Below are 18,473 nucleotides of genomic sequence, written 5' to 3' on the forward strand. Positions count from 1 at the left end.
ACATCGATTAGCACCTCCTGTAGGAGGTAAGATTCTGCAGAGACTTTATTTGGATTGTTCAGGTGTTAATCATAAGCATTGACTTAAGTGTATTTCTTAGGGATCACATTAAATGAATACTTATATCTCTTTGTAGCCTTGGAATATACGGACCTCAAATTACTCGTAAACTACTATAAATCGAGGTTAGTAGGACTAAATTTCTGAACTGATTTGGGACCTTTAATTCGGGCATTGGTTCACTGATTTGGTCGTATTGGGTGTTATTTTGATCCATTAGATATACCGATCGGATGTGTTGCATAGTCAAAATAAGGACACTTTAAAGTAACTCACGTTTATTTGAGTAAGTAAGTTTATTTGTCATGTTTACTTGAGTGTACACAAATCACTAGGTTATATTCTTTACTTCGTACTGATCACATTGCATCTAACTTCCTGGTGTTTGTCAGCACCGTGATCACTGTTATAGGTTAAATTGATAGAGCACCAATGTGAAGGTGCATTAGGTGATGATATTTTGGTTTTTTGTCATTAGGCATGGGGTTATAAGGCTTGTAAATTAGGTAAATCACTTTTCCTCTCACACCCTTTGGTGTACACTGTCTTTTTCTTCTCTATAGGACATATGTCAAAATTTAACACCAAGTAACATATGGTTTGAGTATTTTGGTTTCTAATATAAAATATGTATTCATAATTTAGAGCCCTGAAGAAGTCGTTGGGGACAAAAGGATTATCCCAAGACGAAACACGTGTTGGCTCAATGTGTATGGCTCAAGATGTATCTTCATGAAACATATTGATTATTGGAAGATGTGATCCAATAAATCCTGGATGGAACTGGACTTTATAAAGACTGATGTGATATTTAAGATTGCGTTCACTTGAACCTTACTCACTTGAATTTTGACCTGTTTGATCGCTATAACTGATTAACTGTGTGAAATTTGTTATTTAACAAAGAAATACGAGGGGGGACCTCACTGTATGTTTATCATTTGTTTGGGTTTCTTTGAACCTTTAAGGGAAGGGTGTTTTCCCTAGTGTAGGCAACCCCTAATGAGATTTGTGGCCAATTAGCTTCCTGAGCGCCATCAGTCCCTTATCTATACACCCAAATTCTTTTCACAGGTCTGCTGTCTGGCCTGCTCATGCATCAGACTTCCTGCTCTGAACTAGGCCGTGCAGCGAGTGCTTTGCTTGTGGCAGTGCTATACTTGACGTGGCATCCTGCGGTGCATCACCTGCACCTGAGATGCCAGATCCTGGAAGTACAATAGAGGTAGGCTGGCCGCAATATCGGCACTCTACTTTCCACCCTCAGATGGGGTGGCGCCTGCACTCATGGGCCATAGTGACTGAGCCCTCTGAGGGAGAGCTACTACTAAAATGCTGGCCCGAGTGGGGCTTTGACAATACTGAGCAGGTGATCATTTGACACTGATCCCCAAACAGATAGTGATAATAAGGTGGGTTGTGTACTGCATCAACTGGCTTGGGGATGATGGGTTGCTACAGCCGAGGACTGAATGCAGCCCACGGGGGACTAGAGGACTGTACCCCGACTGAAGGCCTTATTTTATAGCACAGGATGGTGAAGCCCAACTGGGCCCAAGCTGCCAACAATTCCGCTCAAGGGCATAATGGACTTCCTGGGAGGGAGGAACCCCACTGAAGGCTACCCAGGCAAAGCATTCAGATAAGTCTAACAATTTTATAAGCAATTCAGAACAGTAAGACCTCCCTGAAGACCAAGATTGACAAAGTATCTTTGGAGGTCTCCTCTTTGCCTGTGAATCATAGAAAGTTATCAAACAGGGTCGATGATGCAGAGTCTGCTATAACTGTAATGCAGCACACACTCAATGAGGTACATTCTGAGACGCAAACAATAAAAAACGAAATAAAACACATGCAACTGAGGGCAGAGGATGTTGAGGACAATCACGGCCCAACAATATACACCTCATGGGAATTCCCAGAGTGTACTGAAAGGCCGAATACCGAGCTGTTCCTAGAAGGCTGATTGATGTGAACTGTACTGATGGGGAAGGTGCCAAAATTGAAAGAGCACACTGTGCCCTGGAGTGACCATCAATAATTGAGCGCTTACCAAACTACAAAGACCGTGATCTTATCCTACAGCTCTTCAGAAGGAAAGGACCATGGAACTATGAGGGATTCACCATCAGAGCGTATCCTGACTACGGAGTCCAACAGTGAAAATCATACTCAGCGGTTAAGCAACACCTCCACCTAAGTAACCTAAAAGTATGCTGTTCTCTTTCACGCCAAAAGTTGGGTGGTAGAAGGGGAGACAACACACTTTTTTTTAAACCTGAGAGGAGGCCTGGGTTTGGCTGCAGTGGAAGGGTGAGTTGCCCCTGGCGAAAACTGGCACTGCAATAGGAGATCTGGGAGTCACAGACATACAGACTGAGGCGGAGCTGGAAGCGGTTTGGCGGCCCATTCTCCGAGCAGGCTGCCAAAAAAAAGAGTTCATATGGTGGCTGAAGTGTTGCAACACAGCAAAAATACTTTAACTGTTCTCTCTTTGGAGCATGGATCAGATTCTGTGATTGGTACTACTAGGTCAAGTGCCTCGGGAGACAGCGGGTGCTGGGGCCTGACTCTCATTCCCTGATCAGCAGATAATGCAGGATTCAGGTGGCACAACATTGTGGATACTGCTGAGCCATTAATGGCTACTGGCACACGCACAGTGTAGGATGAGGCGGGTGATCATTGTAAGGAAGAAACCAGCCTCACTGGATCACAACAGAGAAACTGGTGTGTCGCCATGTAAACAGTATGGAACACAGAATTAAGTCCTATGTTTATACACCTGTAGCTTGAACTGTGGTGGCTTTTCGAGGCAGGCACCTATCACTTGTCCAGGCAAGGAGGTGGGGGGTGTAGGAAACATTCTTGTTTTCAGTTATGGCTCAGTTGGGACAGCACCAGCGCACCTATCGAGGGGAGTACAAAGGGACACTCTAGCTGGTCACATTGTGGGACTCCCACGAAGAACGGAGGCTTTCTGTGGATGGGGAACATGGGAGACACTCCACCCGCATCGACACCAGAGTATAGTTTCCTACCCTGAAACAATTAAGGGATGGCAACACCTAGGAAAAGGCATGCAGTGTATGCAGATCACAGACTCCACCACATACATATTGCCTGTTTGCAGGAGACACAATTGGTGGCCACTGAGTTGCAAAGACTACAGGAAAGGTGGAAGGGTAGAGTATTCTGCACAGTATAGTCCGCGCTGAACTGGATCTATAGGAAGTGCTGAACTGGATCACCCCAGGTGTCCCCTATGTAGAGCAGTCTCATAAAATTGATCCTGAGGGCCGATATGTGGTACTGGAGGGGCACCTGGAAGGGGATCCCCGATCACTGATAGCGATTTACGCTATGAATGTGCAACTCTGATTCCCTGGCTCTGATCACCAAAGCTATTCTAAGGAATTTCCAGGAGCCCTGGCTTTTGGGGTGGCGATTACAATTGTGTCCCAAACATAGACCTGGACAGGTACACCCTACTGTCAGATAGAGCCTAATTTCGCAGGTTTAAGCTACACTTACACCAGTGGATGGAGAGCGGGAGGATGCACAACATATGAAGATTTGCATCTGGAAGATAGGGAGTGCTCTTTCTGTTCTCCAATGCATGATGTCCTTACCCAGCTAGATTTATTTCTTGTTTATGATGAAGTGAGCTCCCGTTCCTTGGAGGCATAATATGTAGCCTGTACTATGTCAGACCACTGGCCACTGCAACTCGCCACACAGTGGGGCAGTGTACCGAAGTACCAACCTGGGGACTTTGGATAGACATGTTGCGAACCATGCTATACCATAGCCACACACATCACACAGTACTTTAACAACAGAGATGGTTCTGCCATGACAAGAGCTGTTGAATGAGAAGCCTTCAAAGTGGTCATACAAGTGCATTGCATTTTTACTACATTTGAGGGGGGTTAAGCAGATGCTACGTAGGCAATCTTGAAGGCTGAGGGATCCCTGCGCCAGGGAGAAAATTAAGCCCCCTCGCACCAGCACAGGATGCAAGAAGTCCATGACCTGTGCAGAAGCACACATAACTGAGTGAAAGATTGATTGCACTAGATTATAGGGAACCCTTGTCTCGCCAGAATGGAGAGGGTGATTGAGCCAGCTGACTGATAGCGAGGAGAAATACCCCACCCCTCCTATAGGGCAATTCAGGAAGAGGAGGAAACTGTCTGCACTCCTAGACTAAAATTATTGGCACATTCAAAGGCTACTACTGCACCCTATATGGCAAATGGGGAGCCCCTGTGATGATCAGATCCATGCTTTCCTCCAAGAGATCCCCTGCCTCAAATTAATCTGCTCCAACGAGCAGAGATGGATGAACCCATACAAGTGGTGGAGATACAAAGGACCATAGCCCATATAGCCCAGAATAAGAGGCGCTAATCCCTTGAAGAAGAAAGTGACATCGGGGAGAGACATGCGGGGGACATTCACAAGTCTGGGGAGATTAGCCCACATATGGGGGAACAGAGAGGAAATAGGAGTTTGGACATACACAAGCTAAGAGAGCGGATATTTGGGAGAGGGCTAAGAGAGTATGGCAGTAAGAACTGATGGCAAATGAGAATGACTAAAACGAGCACCGCTGCAATTATATAACAAAATGGAACGTGTCTTGATTTCTGCAACAGTGTGTGACTACAGGGAGGCGCTCCCACAGGACTCCAGTTTTAGTGACAAGGGTTATGAAACTCAGTAAGCGATCATCTTGCATACAAAAAAATAAAATATTTCACAGTTGGTGCACCCGAGTGAGTGCCTGGGTGACGGAGTGTTATTCACAGTGGAGGTGATGCCCTGAATGGGGGTTATTTGACTATACTTAATTGCTCACCATATGTATACACTTGGTACATATGAGTGGAAACACGCTTGTTCTTGATGTTTGTATATATTTATATGTTGGTTTGTCTGCCTTTCTAGGTACTTTTCCAAAGTGTGTGTACTAACAAATGGACCACTAAGTCTGGGATACCAAACATATTACAACCACAGGTACGGGGTGAAGATAGAGGGATCCACTGTCCAGGTGAAGGCCATCAGACCTACAAGGGCAGAATGAAATGGCGGAAACATGTTGACATACTAGCAGATGGCAGGGGTGATCGGGAGATAATTCCCCATTAACACTACCACTACAGGAGTTTTTTTTTAACACTATCAAGGGGACCCAGGAAAAAAACTAGAAGAGGGTATGAGATAGCTTTGATGTATATATGTTCTGCAAAATAGAATGAGGTTTACGTTGTGTATTGTCTATACCCCCTCCCTTTTGCTCCATCCCCGACTTTCGCTATAGCAGGGATGTTGAAGCAGTAGACTAGATGATGAAGCATGCCACAATCAGTGAGTGAGGCTAATTTTTAAGAACCTAGGGTTGTTCCTCACATGGGCAGGTTATTGACGATTTGTAGAGAGCACCTATCTTTCCTCCTTATCCTATTTTGTGTAAGTGTTTTTTCAGCAAGCTTTGTGGATTCCTATCCAATCTCATTTGGGGGGCTGGCGGGAAAAGGACGGCACTGGTCGTTATGCTGCGTGCCCTACAGGAAGGGGGGCCAGGGAGTCCCCAAATATGAGCTATATTATGCAGCAGCACAACTGGAGTGGCTGATGCAATGGCAGGGGATGATACAGATAGTGGAGGTCCAGCGAGGACTGGGCAGAGCATATATCCTCACATGGTTGATGCTTGATGCCGGATGCCTACGTCAAGCCTAGTTAGGTGATGCTGGAACAGGTAAGTCCACACAACAAGGGCTTGCTCCCCTCCTATGCAACCCAGCTACCCACCTGATCTCTGGCATCCATAGTAGATGCTCTGTCACGCCATGAAGCTCTGACATGGATGGAAGCCGGAGTGTTTTGTGCTGTGGACATATATGCAGAGGGTATCATGCAAACCTTTCAGGCGTTGAGAGACAAGCATGGAATACCACTGTGCCAATTTTTAACATATAACACCCTGCAACATGTTATGTCCACACAATGGGTACAGGGACATTCTGAGCCAACCTCATCCCAGTCCCTGCAAGCAATATTGACACATGGTGACTAAGAAAGCTATAACCATGTTGTATACTGCTCTCCATTTGCAGAGGTGTGGGTCATAGCTCACAATTCGGGGTAGTTCGGCGGCAGCATTAGACACAGAACTCAGTGACAAACAATGAGCGGAGCCGAGGCAACAAGTGAGGGAAATCTCCAAAAATCACCAATTCCAATACACCCAATTTAATTACTTACACCAGACCTACCTGACATCACAACACATTCCCTGCATGTTCCTGGGTGCGTCCTAGGAATGTACCTGATGTTGCACGCTGGCGCCAATCACATGGCCTTGGTTTGCGGTCTGTTACAACAGGCATGGCTAGGGGTAGCGATAATAATATCCGAACTAGCAGACTGCGCAATTCCACTCATGCCAGAGTTCTACCTGCTAGGTATACGCTCAAGGACTAAAGAGCACACGCTTACATGTAGGTTTACTAACGTAGCATTAGAAGTTTTCAAACAACAGATAGGGATGTCATGGAAGGACCCTGCAACACCTGGTGTTTGAAATGGGCCAGGGCTAAGCTAGATGTCCTTATGAGGGCCCAACCACACAGCACAAGGGGTCTGGTAATCACTGAGTGGGATGCATTCGTTCTGAACCTCATAACCAAGAACAACAAGAGACTGTTCTGAGAGGGCCAATGGGATACACCCTAGGATCTGAAAACTGTATTAAATGTATTGTGTTTCTCAGTAACCTGTATATCATACACACTCTACAAAAAAGCAGGAGGGTTGGTGTCACATGTACGAGGTGTCCCAGTGTTTGTTGAATCTTGCCTTCAAATGCTTTCACCCTGCTGATTATTTTTAGGATGATAGTGATGGTGGATAAAGTCCTGCAACTTCAACAAAACTGTTCACAGGAAGTTACCCAACCTTGCTGTTCTTAAATGGTTAAATGCCAATAAAGATATTCAAAAAAGCCTTTAAAAGTTTGTGCACAAATTCAACATCATGTCTTAGTTCCAATAACCAAATAAAACACTAAGTAAGTGGCCTATGATAAAAGAAAACACTCAAATATCTTTATATGAATCCTAAAGTGTACAGTTAACATAGTTATTCACTTATTTTACTGAGCTTTTTTCAAGGACTGCCAAAAACCCATTGTCATAATCACATTAAAAAGGCTTGGCAGCAGTGCGATGCTATTGTATCTGCTAACTCTAGTAGCCCAACAAACTTAATACTTAAATTATAGTCTAAACAATATGTACACCAAAGGAAATGGCAAGCTTGTACAGTTCTTTAAAAATCCCATCAAGAGTAGTGCTAAGTTGATGACATTGCATGTTTTTGGCAGGTAAATTCTCCCTCAAAAAGTAGGCTCTCACCCTTGGGAGGTGTGGGGTCGGGCTGGTACATGGTAGGTTTTTCAGGGGGCACCTCTAAGATGCCCTTTGGGTGCATGTATTAAATAAACCTTCACTGGCATCAGTGAAGTTTTATTAATATGAGATACCAAACATCTCTATTTTAAGTGAAGCCATCATATAGCTGGGGAACTCATAGGAGCCAGTGTCCAGCACATGTACTAAAAATGGCTTCCTTGTTAACTCAACTCACTATGTCTGAGAATCGACAAAGACATAGCAGGGGCATATCTGCTCTTGCAGATATGTCTTCACATGTAATATAATTCACCCTGCAAGATCTGCTATAGGTGGGATTTGCATATATTTCATGCTGTGTTAGGGGACATGGCATACAGGCTGTCTCATGTTGTGTTTTCACTTCTAGCTGCACCAAGACACGCAGACCGCAATGGCAGTCTGCATGTGCTAGGTGAGGGGTCCCTTGGGTTGGCACTTAGGGGCTCTCTTTGGCACCCATGCCCTAGGTACCAGGGGAACAAAAAAGTGTCCCTGCAACCTGGGGTACACTGTACTAGGGATTTACAGGGGGCGGTGGGGAGGGGGGCAATAGTACTGCCAATTAGGGAACAACTGTACAGTTTTAGGGAAGGAGATCTGGCACTGGGGACCTGGTTAGCAGGAACCCAGTGCACTTTTAGTCAAAATTGCATCAAATACCAGGCAAAAAGAGGAACTTTCCTACAAGCGCTAATTTAAAAAAAGAGAGCAAACATTAAAACAAAGTTCAGGACTGTTTAATAACTGAAGATAAAATAGCACAACCCTGCTCTTCCTTAACCCCATGGGTTTAAAAAACGGTTTAATAAAAAGAGCTGTAAAAGTTTCTAGAAAACGAAGTGCATTATTGTTTGCTCTGCCTACCCATCACCAGTGGCTGTTCGCGGGGCGCAGAATGGGCAGGGGCAGCACGCAGACGGGTTGAAATACAAATTCGAATCAGGTGATGCAGAGACTGCCAGATAAGCTTTACTAGAGCATTTACATAGATCATTATGCAGTTTCTGTGAAAGGAGGTGCTCTAGAAAACAGAACTTTACCTTCAACTTGTCAGCCTTTTTTAGGGTAGAAGGTGTGCTAAATAAATCGTATAAGCTCAGTACCTTTATAACATTCTGGATGCAGGCCATCTGAGGGATTGAGGAGCCCTAATCCAGTTTAATCTAAAATAATTTCCCTGTAAGACTTTCCTCTGTGTTAGTCCAGATGCTGACCCAGAGAAAGAGAGAAGCCAGCTTGGCTTTATCAGATAAATACTGGAGGTTTAACTCTGAATGAATTATAAAGTAAGAGCTGGTGGAAGGTAATAAAAACCGCCTGCAAATGTTATTTTCCTCAATTTGGATGGGATTAACATTATGATGATGACCTCAGACCCCCACGCCATATAAAGCAGCTGAAAAACTGGGAATTAAAGATTTTAAAAAAAGGAAAAACTATTCCCCGGCCTGTAGCCTGAGGCAAATTAATTATTGCACCAACCGATCCATTAAACTTTAGACGCAAACAACTGATCTGTGAATGCGAGCAGCCTGAGGAATCAAATGTAAACACTAAAAAAATTAAAACTGCTCACCCTGCTATATTGTTACCCTTTCATGGTTAGGTTTGATATGTTATGCCTACCGGGCCCACTTGCCATAATCTGCACAGGAATATACTATTTCCAATAGCTAGTTACCAAATCCAGCCAGCTCAAAGCTCAAAGGATTCCACAAACATACGTAATGCAGCTGGTGTCCGTCTCATGACTACCAGGCACCTAGATAAGTTTGGACCTAAAGGGGTTTGAGACTGGATTTTACTGCACTTATTGAAAAACCTAGTTAGTGAAGTAGGTTTATGGTGACCTGAATGCAGTACATTCTTTTGGGGCACTTTCACATGGTCACTCTTCAAGATGTCATTACTAGCAGCTTACTAGTGCAGACATAACATGCACGTCAGAGGTGGCAATCAGTGGTAGGTGCGCAGCAGGAATATCTACAGTGGCCTTGGTAAAAGAGGGACACAATTTATTAATGTAAATGATAAAAAGCAACGGAGCCAGGATACATCCTTGACATACTCCATGAGCTAATGGGAACATGTCAGACATACCTCATGCCTTGCCAAAGTGAACCTTCACGCCAATCCTGCAACATCAACCAGAGTTTGGTTCTTTTGACAAGGTCGAAAGCTGTCGACAAGTACAGGGGACAGCGCTTAACAATGGTATATTAAGCAATGGCCAGATTCAAATTCAAGCACTGTTACACTGTACCCAGCCCATGACAAAACTATAATGGAAGGGACATAAGATTTTATAATGTTCAGCCCAGGATTTAAAATGGTTGAATATCACCCATCCAATGACCTTCAATGTCCTATCGAAAAGAGAAATAGGGCAATTCCATTTTGGTAGCATTCTATCACTTATTCTAAAAAAACTGGGACCAATATAAGCACTCACGCTACATTTAAGAATCTTAGGTCCAAGAATGGTCTCATGGACCCATCTTTTGGGGGGAAAAAGGGAACAGAGTGAATAGCCTTATGTGCCTTGCTGGTGGAGTATAACAGTTCTATAGCTCATTTCTTGAGCAGGGCCTGTACTTCTTCCCCGAGCAAACTGTTGATGTTGCAGAGAAAGTATATGTTTGTGATAACATCCAGCATGACAACACCAGCTGGTAGGTGTTGACCATGGCCCGAAGGCAGTGGTGGTCAAACAATGGAGTTTGGCCTGTCTGGCATGGGTAGTTGACCCTTTGTGGTGGTCTCATGGTGTTGAGATGGAGGGGGCACATTACTCAAGGCTTGACCTGGTGGGAACTCGGGATTTTGTTCTCAAGAGCCTGAGCTGTCATCTGGAGAAAAGGTTCCTTCGTCAGCAGCTGACGTCTGTGCCTGTAACTCTTCCTGAAGGTCCTCGGGTGTGACGAGTTCTGGTACTTCTACAATGCTGTGGCGGGAGATTTTGAGTCATCGAGCTTGACGATCATGCAGCATCTTCTAGGACCAAAAAGATCTGCAGGCCTCGTCATGTTCAGGGGAGAGGCACATGTTACACACCTGATGGAGATTGGTGTGCGGGTATTTGACATGGCATCGAGGACAGAGGTGAAAGAGCATTCATTGCATCAATGGGCAGACATGGACTGCGGGTGGGGGGAGATGGCGGGGGTTTGAGCCAAAGGTCAGCTCCCAAGGGCAAAGATCCTCGAGGGCTGTGGCTGACTCGAGTCACCCCGACGAAGATGATGCCCTCAGGAGGGGAAGGGAAGCGAGGGGCAGGGGAAGCAAGGGGGGAGGGAGAGAGCAAGAGAGAGAGGGAAGGAAGGAGAGAGGGAGAGAGAGAGAGGGAGAGAGAGAGAGAGAGAGAGAGAGAGAGAGAGAGAGAGAGAGAGAGAGAGAGAGAGAGAGAGAGAGAGAGAGAGAGAGAGAGAGAGAGAGAGATATATATATATATATATATATATATACAGAGAGAGAGAGAGAGAGAGAGAGAGACCGAGACCAACATCAACATCAAAATCATACCAATGGTAAACCCTAAGAGAAATAACCTTGTTACTTGGAAAAACATTCTTAGAAGAAAAGAAACTTGCTCACATCCGAGCCCAACACTAGATGGCAATATTATGCTATGCATGTACATCTACAGCCACACATGCCTCGAACATTACATTTTTGGAAGCTATAGGAATGTAAGGCTGCAAAACAGGTTCTAGCATTTTAAGGGGTTTTACAGAATTTCATATTGACATGTTTAGTGTAGCTTGAAGGAGAAACGAGTAACAATTGATCTTGTTTGCAATATTATAAAATAAAGTCTGAATTCTTCTACATTCTATATCACTTCAGGGAGAAGGTGCATCCCTTACCACTCTGCCCAAACCACATTGCCTAAATGACACTTGCATATTTCCTAAAAGCAGCATCTCCAATGTAGAATTAGTTGACAGACAAATCAGTGTGGTAGTCCCACAACTTATGACATATCGCTATATTATTTAATCTGAGCTTTTTATTGATTAGTTCTTCCCTCACTTATTCAAACATTCCATTATTCGTGGCAGTTCGCAACATGTTTTATATTTAGTGTTCTGATATTACTCTATCCCTTACACTACTGAAAGAGAAATTTCAATTAACAGGAACTCAGAAATGAAAAAACGATGGAAAATGTATACTTGACAGCCACAAGATAGAGTTCAACAACTGTTAATCTGCACCAAGAGATCAATGGTTCAATTGCGTTTTCATCAGTTCAATGTGTCAATAATGGTGTTAATAAGGTATGGTATAAGCTCTTCGACTGCTGTACAATGATGCAAAAATGTACCATTGGCCTTTGTGAGAATATACAAAATCACTTTCATTTATTTTTTTTAAATCTGTTTATTGAAGTTTGACATTTTAGAATATAACAATGCCTTCGACGGTCAGTTCAAAATAACATGCAATGACAGAGTTTAAACACGAACTCATGGTAAACATGTTCTGTCAGGAAGCCAAATGCAGATTAACGGGCAAAACACCAGCAGCGGTGTGGACAGGTGCATACATTTTTATTATAATGAACTTACAGACATCTTCGCTTGGCTACCCTTCAACACTATTCACAGTTGCCATTGCTGAATGGTTGTACATGACGTTCCCAGTGTTGAAGACTTCGGAAGGTGTATGCATTAGGGGCATCACAATGGATAAGGCAGGTAGCAGCAACCAAACGTCTCGGTTACGTATCCAAGGTCCCTCCCACATTGGCAATGCTATCATTAGAGTTGTGTGATCAATTAGACTGCATGTCAGACAGAACAGTATTCGAAGTAAGTGGCAATAGGATATTTTCTCAGCCCTAATGTGTCTTCTCTGTACAAGGCTATGCTTTCAGCTTGTGCCCATTTAAGCATTGAGAGTTCCCAGGCTGTGAACAGTAGGTGTTCGAAAGTTTCCATCTCCACGTAAGAAGACGCTTGCCCGCTATAAAACCCAAGTCTAGAAAGCAGGAGGTCACCCTGTGTTTCCTGTGTCTACAGTACAACCCCAGATGAAATATTTCCCACTTGTGCACATTCAGGCACTCTGTACATGCAAATAAACTGGAGGTGACGCCTGTCCAGTAGGTATGCAGCCTGGGGCAGGCCCACTGAATATGCAGTAAGTCAGCATCTAAGAGAGCAAAACTCCGGCAGGCTACATCTACTCTGAGATAAAACTGGTTCACATTAGCAGGAGCAAGGCAAGCCCTATGTATTATGAAAAGATGAATGAGCTGAAATTGGGCATTGTGCAGCACATGCTTTGGGCTCTCAAGCAGTGCAGAGGCATGTAAGTCCACTTCCCAGCGCTGCCATAAAGGAAAGAGCTGTGCAATAGTGTGGAAACGGAGGGAATCAGAAAACCAACGTATGAGATGTCTACCCCTACCCATTACATGTAAATATTGAATAGTGAGGTGCATGGGTGATTCAATAGTCAAATCTCCCCAGTGGTTCCCTAGTGTGGCAAGCAAGGAATTGTGCAGTATAATTGACCAGAGGGTAGGCCATCCTCCTTCATCAGCTTATCAAATGCCGCCAAGGTACCATCCCTGTACAAATCTTCCAATGTGGGCAACCTGCAGTATGCCATGCAGTTAATTTGGCTGTCGACATAGGTCCACCAGTCCTGGGTGTTTCCAACAGAGCCAACCCTGGCACATAGGGAGCAGGTGCTTAGTGATGGGAAGGCATCTACGATAGCAGTGATAAGCTACCCCCAACAATAGGGAATCAGGTGCTCATATGCAAGGGTGGAATATATTCAGAATGTCTGACCGGCTCCAGCAAGGAGAAGACATGACATCACTTTCATATTCAGTAGACCCACTAAAGCTGAGACTTTACATGCCAAGAGGTCAAGAAAAGTATTAATATTTATAAGGTAGCCTAGCCGTATTTGGGCTGAGAGGATGTTGGTCATTTATATCTCCTCCCTTATAAATATGAATTAATTAATGTTCTTGTCATGATAATGGAACATCATTAGCATTAATAATCACAGCAATTTAAATTTTGTAGGCCAGCAGACAACAAATCATTGACAAATGTAATTACAGCATTTCAGATGTTGTCTGGATCTTGGGCATTCCTTTGATTCTAGACCGTGATTAGTCAAATTCATTAGTTTCTCTTACCTTGACATTCTGAATGCTCATAATATTGCCGCAATCATCCATGTATTGTTTCAAATCCTTTTCCTTTAAAAGTACAAAATTACATTTAAGAGTTAAGTGAAATCTTAACTGTTGAATGTCCAGTGCAATGGCCTACAAATCAGCTTGAGGAAGTACATTTTTAGGGAGGCAACCAAGAATTTTAAAGCTATGTCAACAAAATTAACCACTCTTCTAGACATGAACAGCTCCTGGTTACTAAGCATACAGCATGTGAGAGGCCAGGCATGTTCTACAATTACTATTAATACAGACTTCAAGAGTTCTTTTTTATCTTGCAACAAAACAGGACATTAAGTGTACACAATTTTCTTTGTACAATAGGCACATGTAGAATTTCAGGCTAGTAAGTGTGGGCAGAACAGTTTGATTTTGGTTCAGAAATCTGAAGCAAAAAGTAAATGAATACAGCTATGTCTTGCATGCCTACCAAGTGACTGATACACGTTTGAGGGAAAGGAAAGGCAATATAACTATCTTTGAGAACCTTGCAACCATCCCCTGCCAAATCTTCCAAGTCATGTAAGTGTTATCAACACTTTCATGGTTGTTGATTCACAAACCTGGATAGATTTGGTTTATAACCACAGATACTCAAGTCTCAATTTGGTAAGAGTCTCCCTAATATAGCCGGACCAGGAGGAATCATCTATTGCTGCCCATAATTGTACTTTTAGTTTTCTACTAGGGGCACATTTCAGTCCAAAAGAAGCCACCAGAAAAATCTCAAAACATTATAGTTCTGGGGTAATACATTCAAATGTAACCATATCCCCGAACATGAGGTAGATTTCAGCAACAGAGGTATAGTCCTAAAAACTAGAGACTGTGCATGCTCAAGCCACTATGACAATATAGACAGAAATACAATATAATGGTAGGGGAGCATATTAATCACATTTTACAGAAACCTAAGACATGATTAGAGAAAATGTAGGAACCTCTAAACAATCGCTGCAATGCTTAATTCCATAAATTATCTAATTTCACTTAGTTCTTAAGTTAGCGAAATACAACTTTTGCTTCCTCTGCTCCTCCACACAAAGTTATGATGTTGCTGGTGCGTTATCAATAGTTCAACAATCATTCAATTACCATTAGAACAGATGCCAGGCCCAAAAACCATTACCACGGACCTAGAAACATCAACAGGAAGATGATTGTACATAAGGCAAGTATGCAAGACTGTAAAAAGACATTGCAAGTCAATGGGAGTGTCATCCAATTAAATGGTGTTTTCTGCATACTGCAAAAAAGTAAATGGTGACCATTTAATTTTAGTGGAAAAGAGCACACGTTAGCAAGCAGCCATTATCTGCAATGGAAAGGCTGAAAATCAAGGGTGCAAACAAACCCCTGCTTCAGCCCCATTTAGTTACTTTCCTCGAAATGTGAAATTTCTAAACAAACTTGTTTTGTACCCAAGTAAAGATCAAGTTTTACAGACAAGTACAAGGTAATAAAATTGATTTAGGAAAGATTCTTGGATACCCCAATTGCATAACTTTACCCATAAAAAATACCTCTACTGACTCAACCACAGAATATTTTATAATCAATAAAACAAGCATATAGCTTACACTTTGCTTGCAGACAGCATGATGGGCCATCAACCGCTGCACAAGGGCATTCTCTATTGTTTTGCAGTTTTGTCTGTAACCCGTCTGACGGAATAGATTAAGGTAGCTCTCTGCCGCACAACTTTCAACATTTCAAAACAGAATTTAAAAATCATATAAACATATTTTCTTAAATGACTTGAGTTGAATATGTAAAGGCTGGATCGAATACAGACTATCTAGTAAAATGGTTGTATGTAGGGTTAAAAGAATAAGAATCAAGATAACTTTTATTTGAAGCCTTTATGATCATTAGTAAACAAAGTTTCCAAAAGAATGGACCAAGAAGGTTTAATCAAGTATTCAAATAACGAGGGCACAGTATCAAGCAAAGATTACCACGGCAACATAGCCATCCTCCAAAGCATTCCTTGCTTGATTGCTCTCTCTAGCTCAACAATCGCTGACCTGTGGGGTACAACATTAAATGGGGATGGGAAGGTGGGACTGTGAAAATCCAAGTGAATCTACGTGGATGGTGACATCATTGTTGCATAGCCCAGATCAGATAAAAATAAATCTAGAGCTGATGGCTTCATACTGTCAGTCCAGGAACTGTTACGTAGGAAATAATCAGTACATAAAACAATTTTGCTCCGGTATGAAACAACTTGTGCTCAGGATTCTTTGCATTAAGATTACTTTGTTAGAGGCTTAACTCGAGTGATCCTTTCAGGTGGTTTTAAGAAATGGTGTGCTACCACTTGAAAAGTAAAAACAACCCACCCATAGTCAGAATGTTTTAAATAACTGTTGTCCAATTACAACTTACTGGTTTTAGACAAGTTCATGATGACGTATGTATCAGTATAGGTCACATGTGTTTTTAACTAAGCACAACCTCCTGTGATCAGACTAATCATGATCTTGAGCTGTCTGTTGTACCAGTTTGCTGCCCTCCAGGTGTGTGATGATTTTCTACTTTAGTGGTTGCCAGTTTGGTGGTTTAACTTCAGGGATTTGAGTGGCATTCAATGCAGCTAAAGATAGGCCACAATTGAAAACTGTGCTGTATTAGGTATGTGTTTGGGCATGGCTTACCGTTTACACTTTCTGAAATTATTAAAGGGTTAAGACAAAAAGACTGACTTCAAAACAGTCTTGATCCCTTTTGGGTTACATAAAAGCCCCCCTTCTCAGGCCCATATCATTTAGCATATATACAGAGCTGAATGGAGTGTTTGGTGAACTAATTAGAAATCTGAATTGTATAATTATTTGTTTTTTATTCAAGTCTACCACCATAAACTGTGGTAAAGATATTTGTTTGAAATTTGCATATAGTAGAATACACATTTCCCAACTTCCCCAATACATATAAACACTCCATCGAAAGGAGTAATTTACGGGTGAATCATTAACACTTTGTTCATTAAAAGACTATTACGTCCTGTATAGTTCAGCGTTCTTCAGACCAATGTGTCAGATAAGACATTTGTGTAACAAAACTACAGATCTTTAGGCTCCGCAATGGCAATAATTCATGATCGGAGAGATCAGGTCTTTGAGCTACAGGAAGAAGATAATAAATCATTTTATAGCAAGCCTCCTTAGGGCCACAAAAAGAGCCAAGTCATTAAATCTTCTGGTCCCATCTCTGATGTTCAATGTGCGATCAAATAGGCCAATAATGTTGTGGTAGAGATACATAATCTGATACTTATACTCACAAATAAATATATTGTAATGCAGAGGGGCTGTACTTGATCTCAGTCATTTGTAAGATGCATTAGCCCTGGTTCTGCACGCCTAGAGCAATTATTTTGAATGGGTTAAATATAATTTATGAATTATCGGACAGTGTAACAAACCAGCTGTAAAAACCTAAAATGCAAGAGTTAGAATATGTAATTTACAGACAGAAAACGTTTGAATGTATGCATAACCCTTATTGGTCTTCTAACTTATATCGCAAGTAGTATTAGTATCTGTCTCTCATTCAGGACGTTATAAGTGAGGTAACTAACAGAGACTAAACTACCCCCATCCTCTAATCAAACATGGCCACTGCACCATCTTGAAAGATGTGAGCAGGAATAAAAAACAAAGTATGATTTCTGAGTGCTCTTGATTCTATGGCACAGTAGGATATTGAAAACCAATGTCCCTCAGAACAATTTTCCCGTGTCCAATCTCATGCCTGACCAATATCTGATGTCACTCTACTAAAAGGTAATAAGAATGACCTGAATACAAAGAATGGCATACAGGCTGAGCACTATTGTTTTGGTAATCAATTCCCAAAAACACCAGTGTGCATACTTCTTTGATTGACTGTCTTGAGCCTTCCTCTAGCACGGCCATAAATGGTTGTTCAGATAACAGCATGAAACAGATAAGGCATTTTCAGTCCCAGAACTCAAGACAATTCCTACTACCGGACAGCTATTTAAAAAATACCAGAACCTACTCTGCCTGTTCTCATGCCCAACCATCAGCATGTGTCATGGAAAAAGTTGAAATCAATGACAACACATATATTAAACACTTCGGTGCCTGGGATATAAAGGTTACGTCCTCCGCAGCACCCCTCTGTATTTGATTATTTTTTTTTTACAGATGGGGAGCGACCCCTTAGACAAGGGTCACTGCCCTGAGGGGCAAATTTATTTTGGGCCATTTCTGCCCCCCTTGGGGTCAGATCGGCTATTTCTACGAGGCCAATCTGCCCTGGGGGCAGTGGGGTGTGTGGGGGCAGTGGGGAGGAGGGCAGAAACCTCTTAGGCAGCAAGGATTGGTGTATGTGTGTGTTTTGTTTGGGGGGGGGCATCCCCTTGGGCAAGTGTTGCTCCCTATGGGATGGGGGCACATTACTGCTGGCCATTTCTGACCCCCTTGGGGGCAGATTGTCCTATTTTTGTAAGGCCCATCTGACCCCAAGGGGGGCAGAAAGCCCAGCAGAGACTAGGGAAGAATTTGTTAAACAAAAAAAAATAAAAAATAAACGTGGGACAAAGTTGTTCGGCCCACCGGTGGGCAGATGGGCAATTACCCACAATTACCCATGGTCCACTCCTTTGGGGGTGGGGTTAGCCTACAAGATGCCAAGGAATTAAAATAAAAATAGTGGGCGGTGGCTACCAACCAGTATGGGCATGGGTATGCCCCACCCCAACAGTAAGC

At 42.8% G+C, this 18,473-nt stretch overlaps 1 protein-coding gene across 8 annotated transcripts in view; it reads right to left on the bottom strand.

The window, feature by feature from the left end:
- LOC138259164 (cyclin-dependent kinase 17-like) overlaps positions 1 to 18,473 on the bottom strand; it is a 521,155-nt gene that overhangs the window by 173,327 nt on the left and 329,355 nt on the right. For all 8 annotated transcript variants that reach the window (XM_069206701.1, XM_069206696.1, XM_069206702.1 and 5 more), the window contains one exon: positions 13,693 to 13,755. In XM_069206701.1, coding sequence (XP_069062802.1) covers positions 13,693 to 13,755 — 63 coding nt within the window. The remainder of the gene's footprint in view (positions 1 to 13,692; positions 13,756 to 18,473) is intronic.

This window comes from Pleurodeles waltl, chromosome 9 (genome assembly GCF_031143425.1).
Source record: "Pleurodeles waltl isolate 20211129_DDA chromosome 9, aPleWal1.hap1.20221129, whole genome shotgun sequence".
NCBI classification, from domain to species: Eukaryota; Metazoa; Chordata; class Amphibia; order Caudata; family Salamandridae; genus Pleurodeles; species Pleurodeles waltl.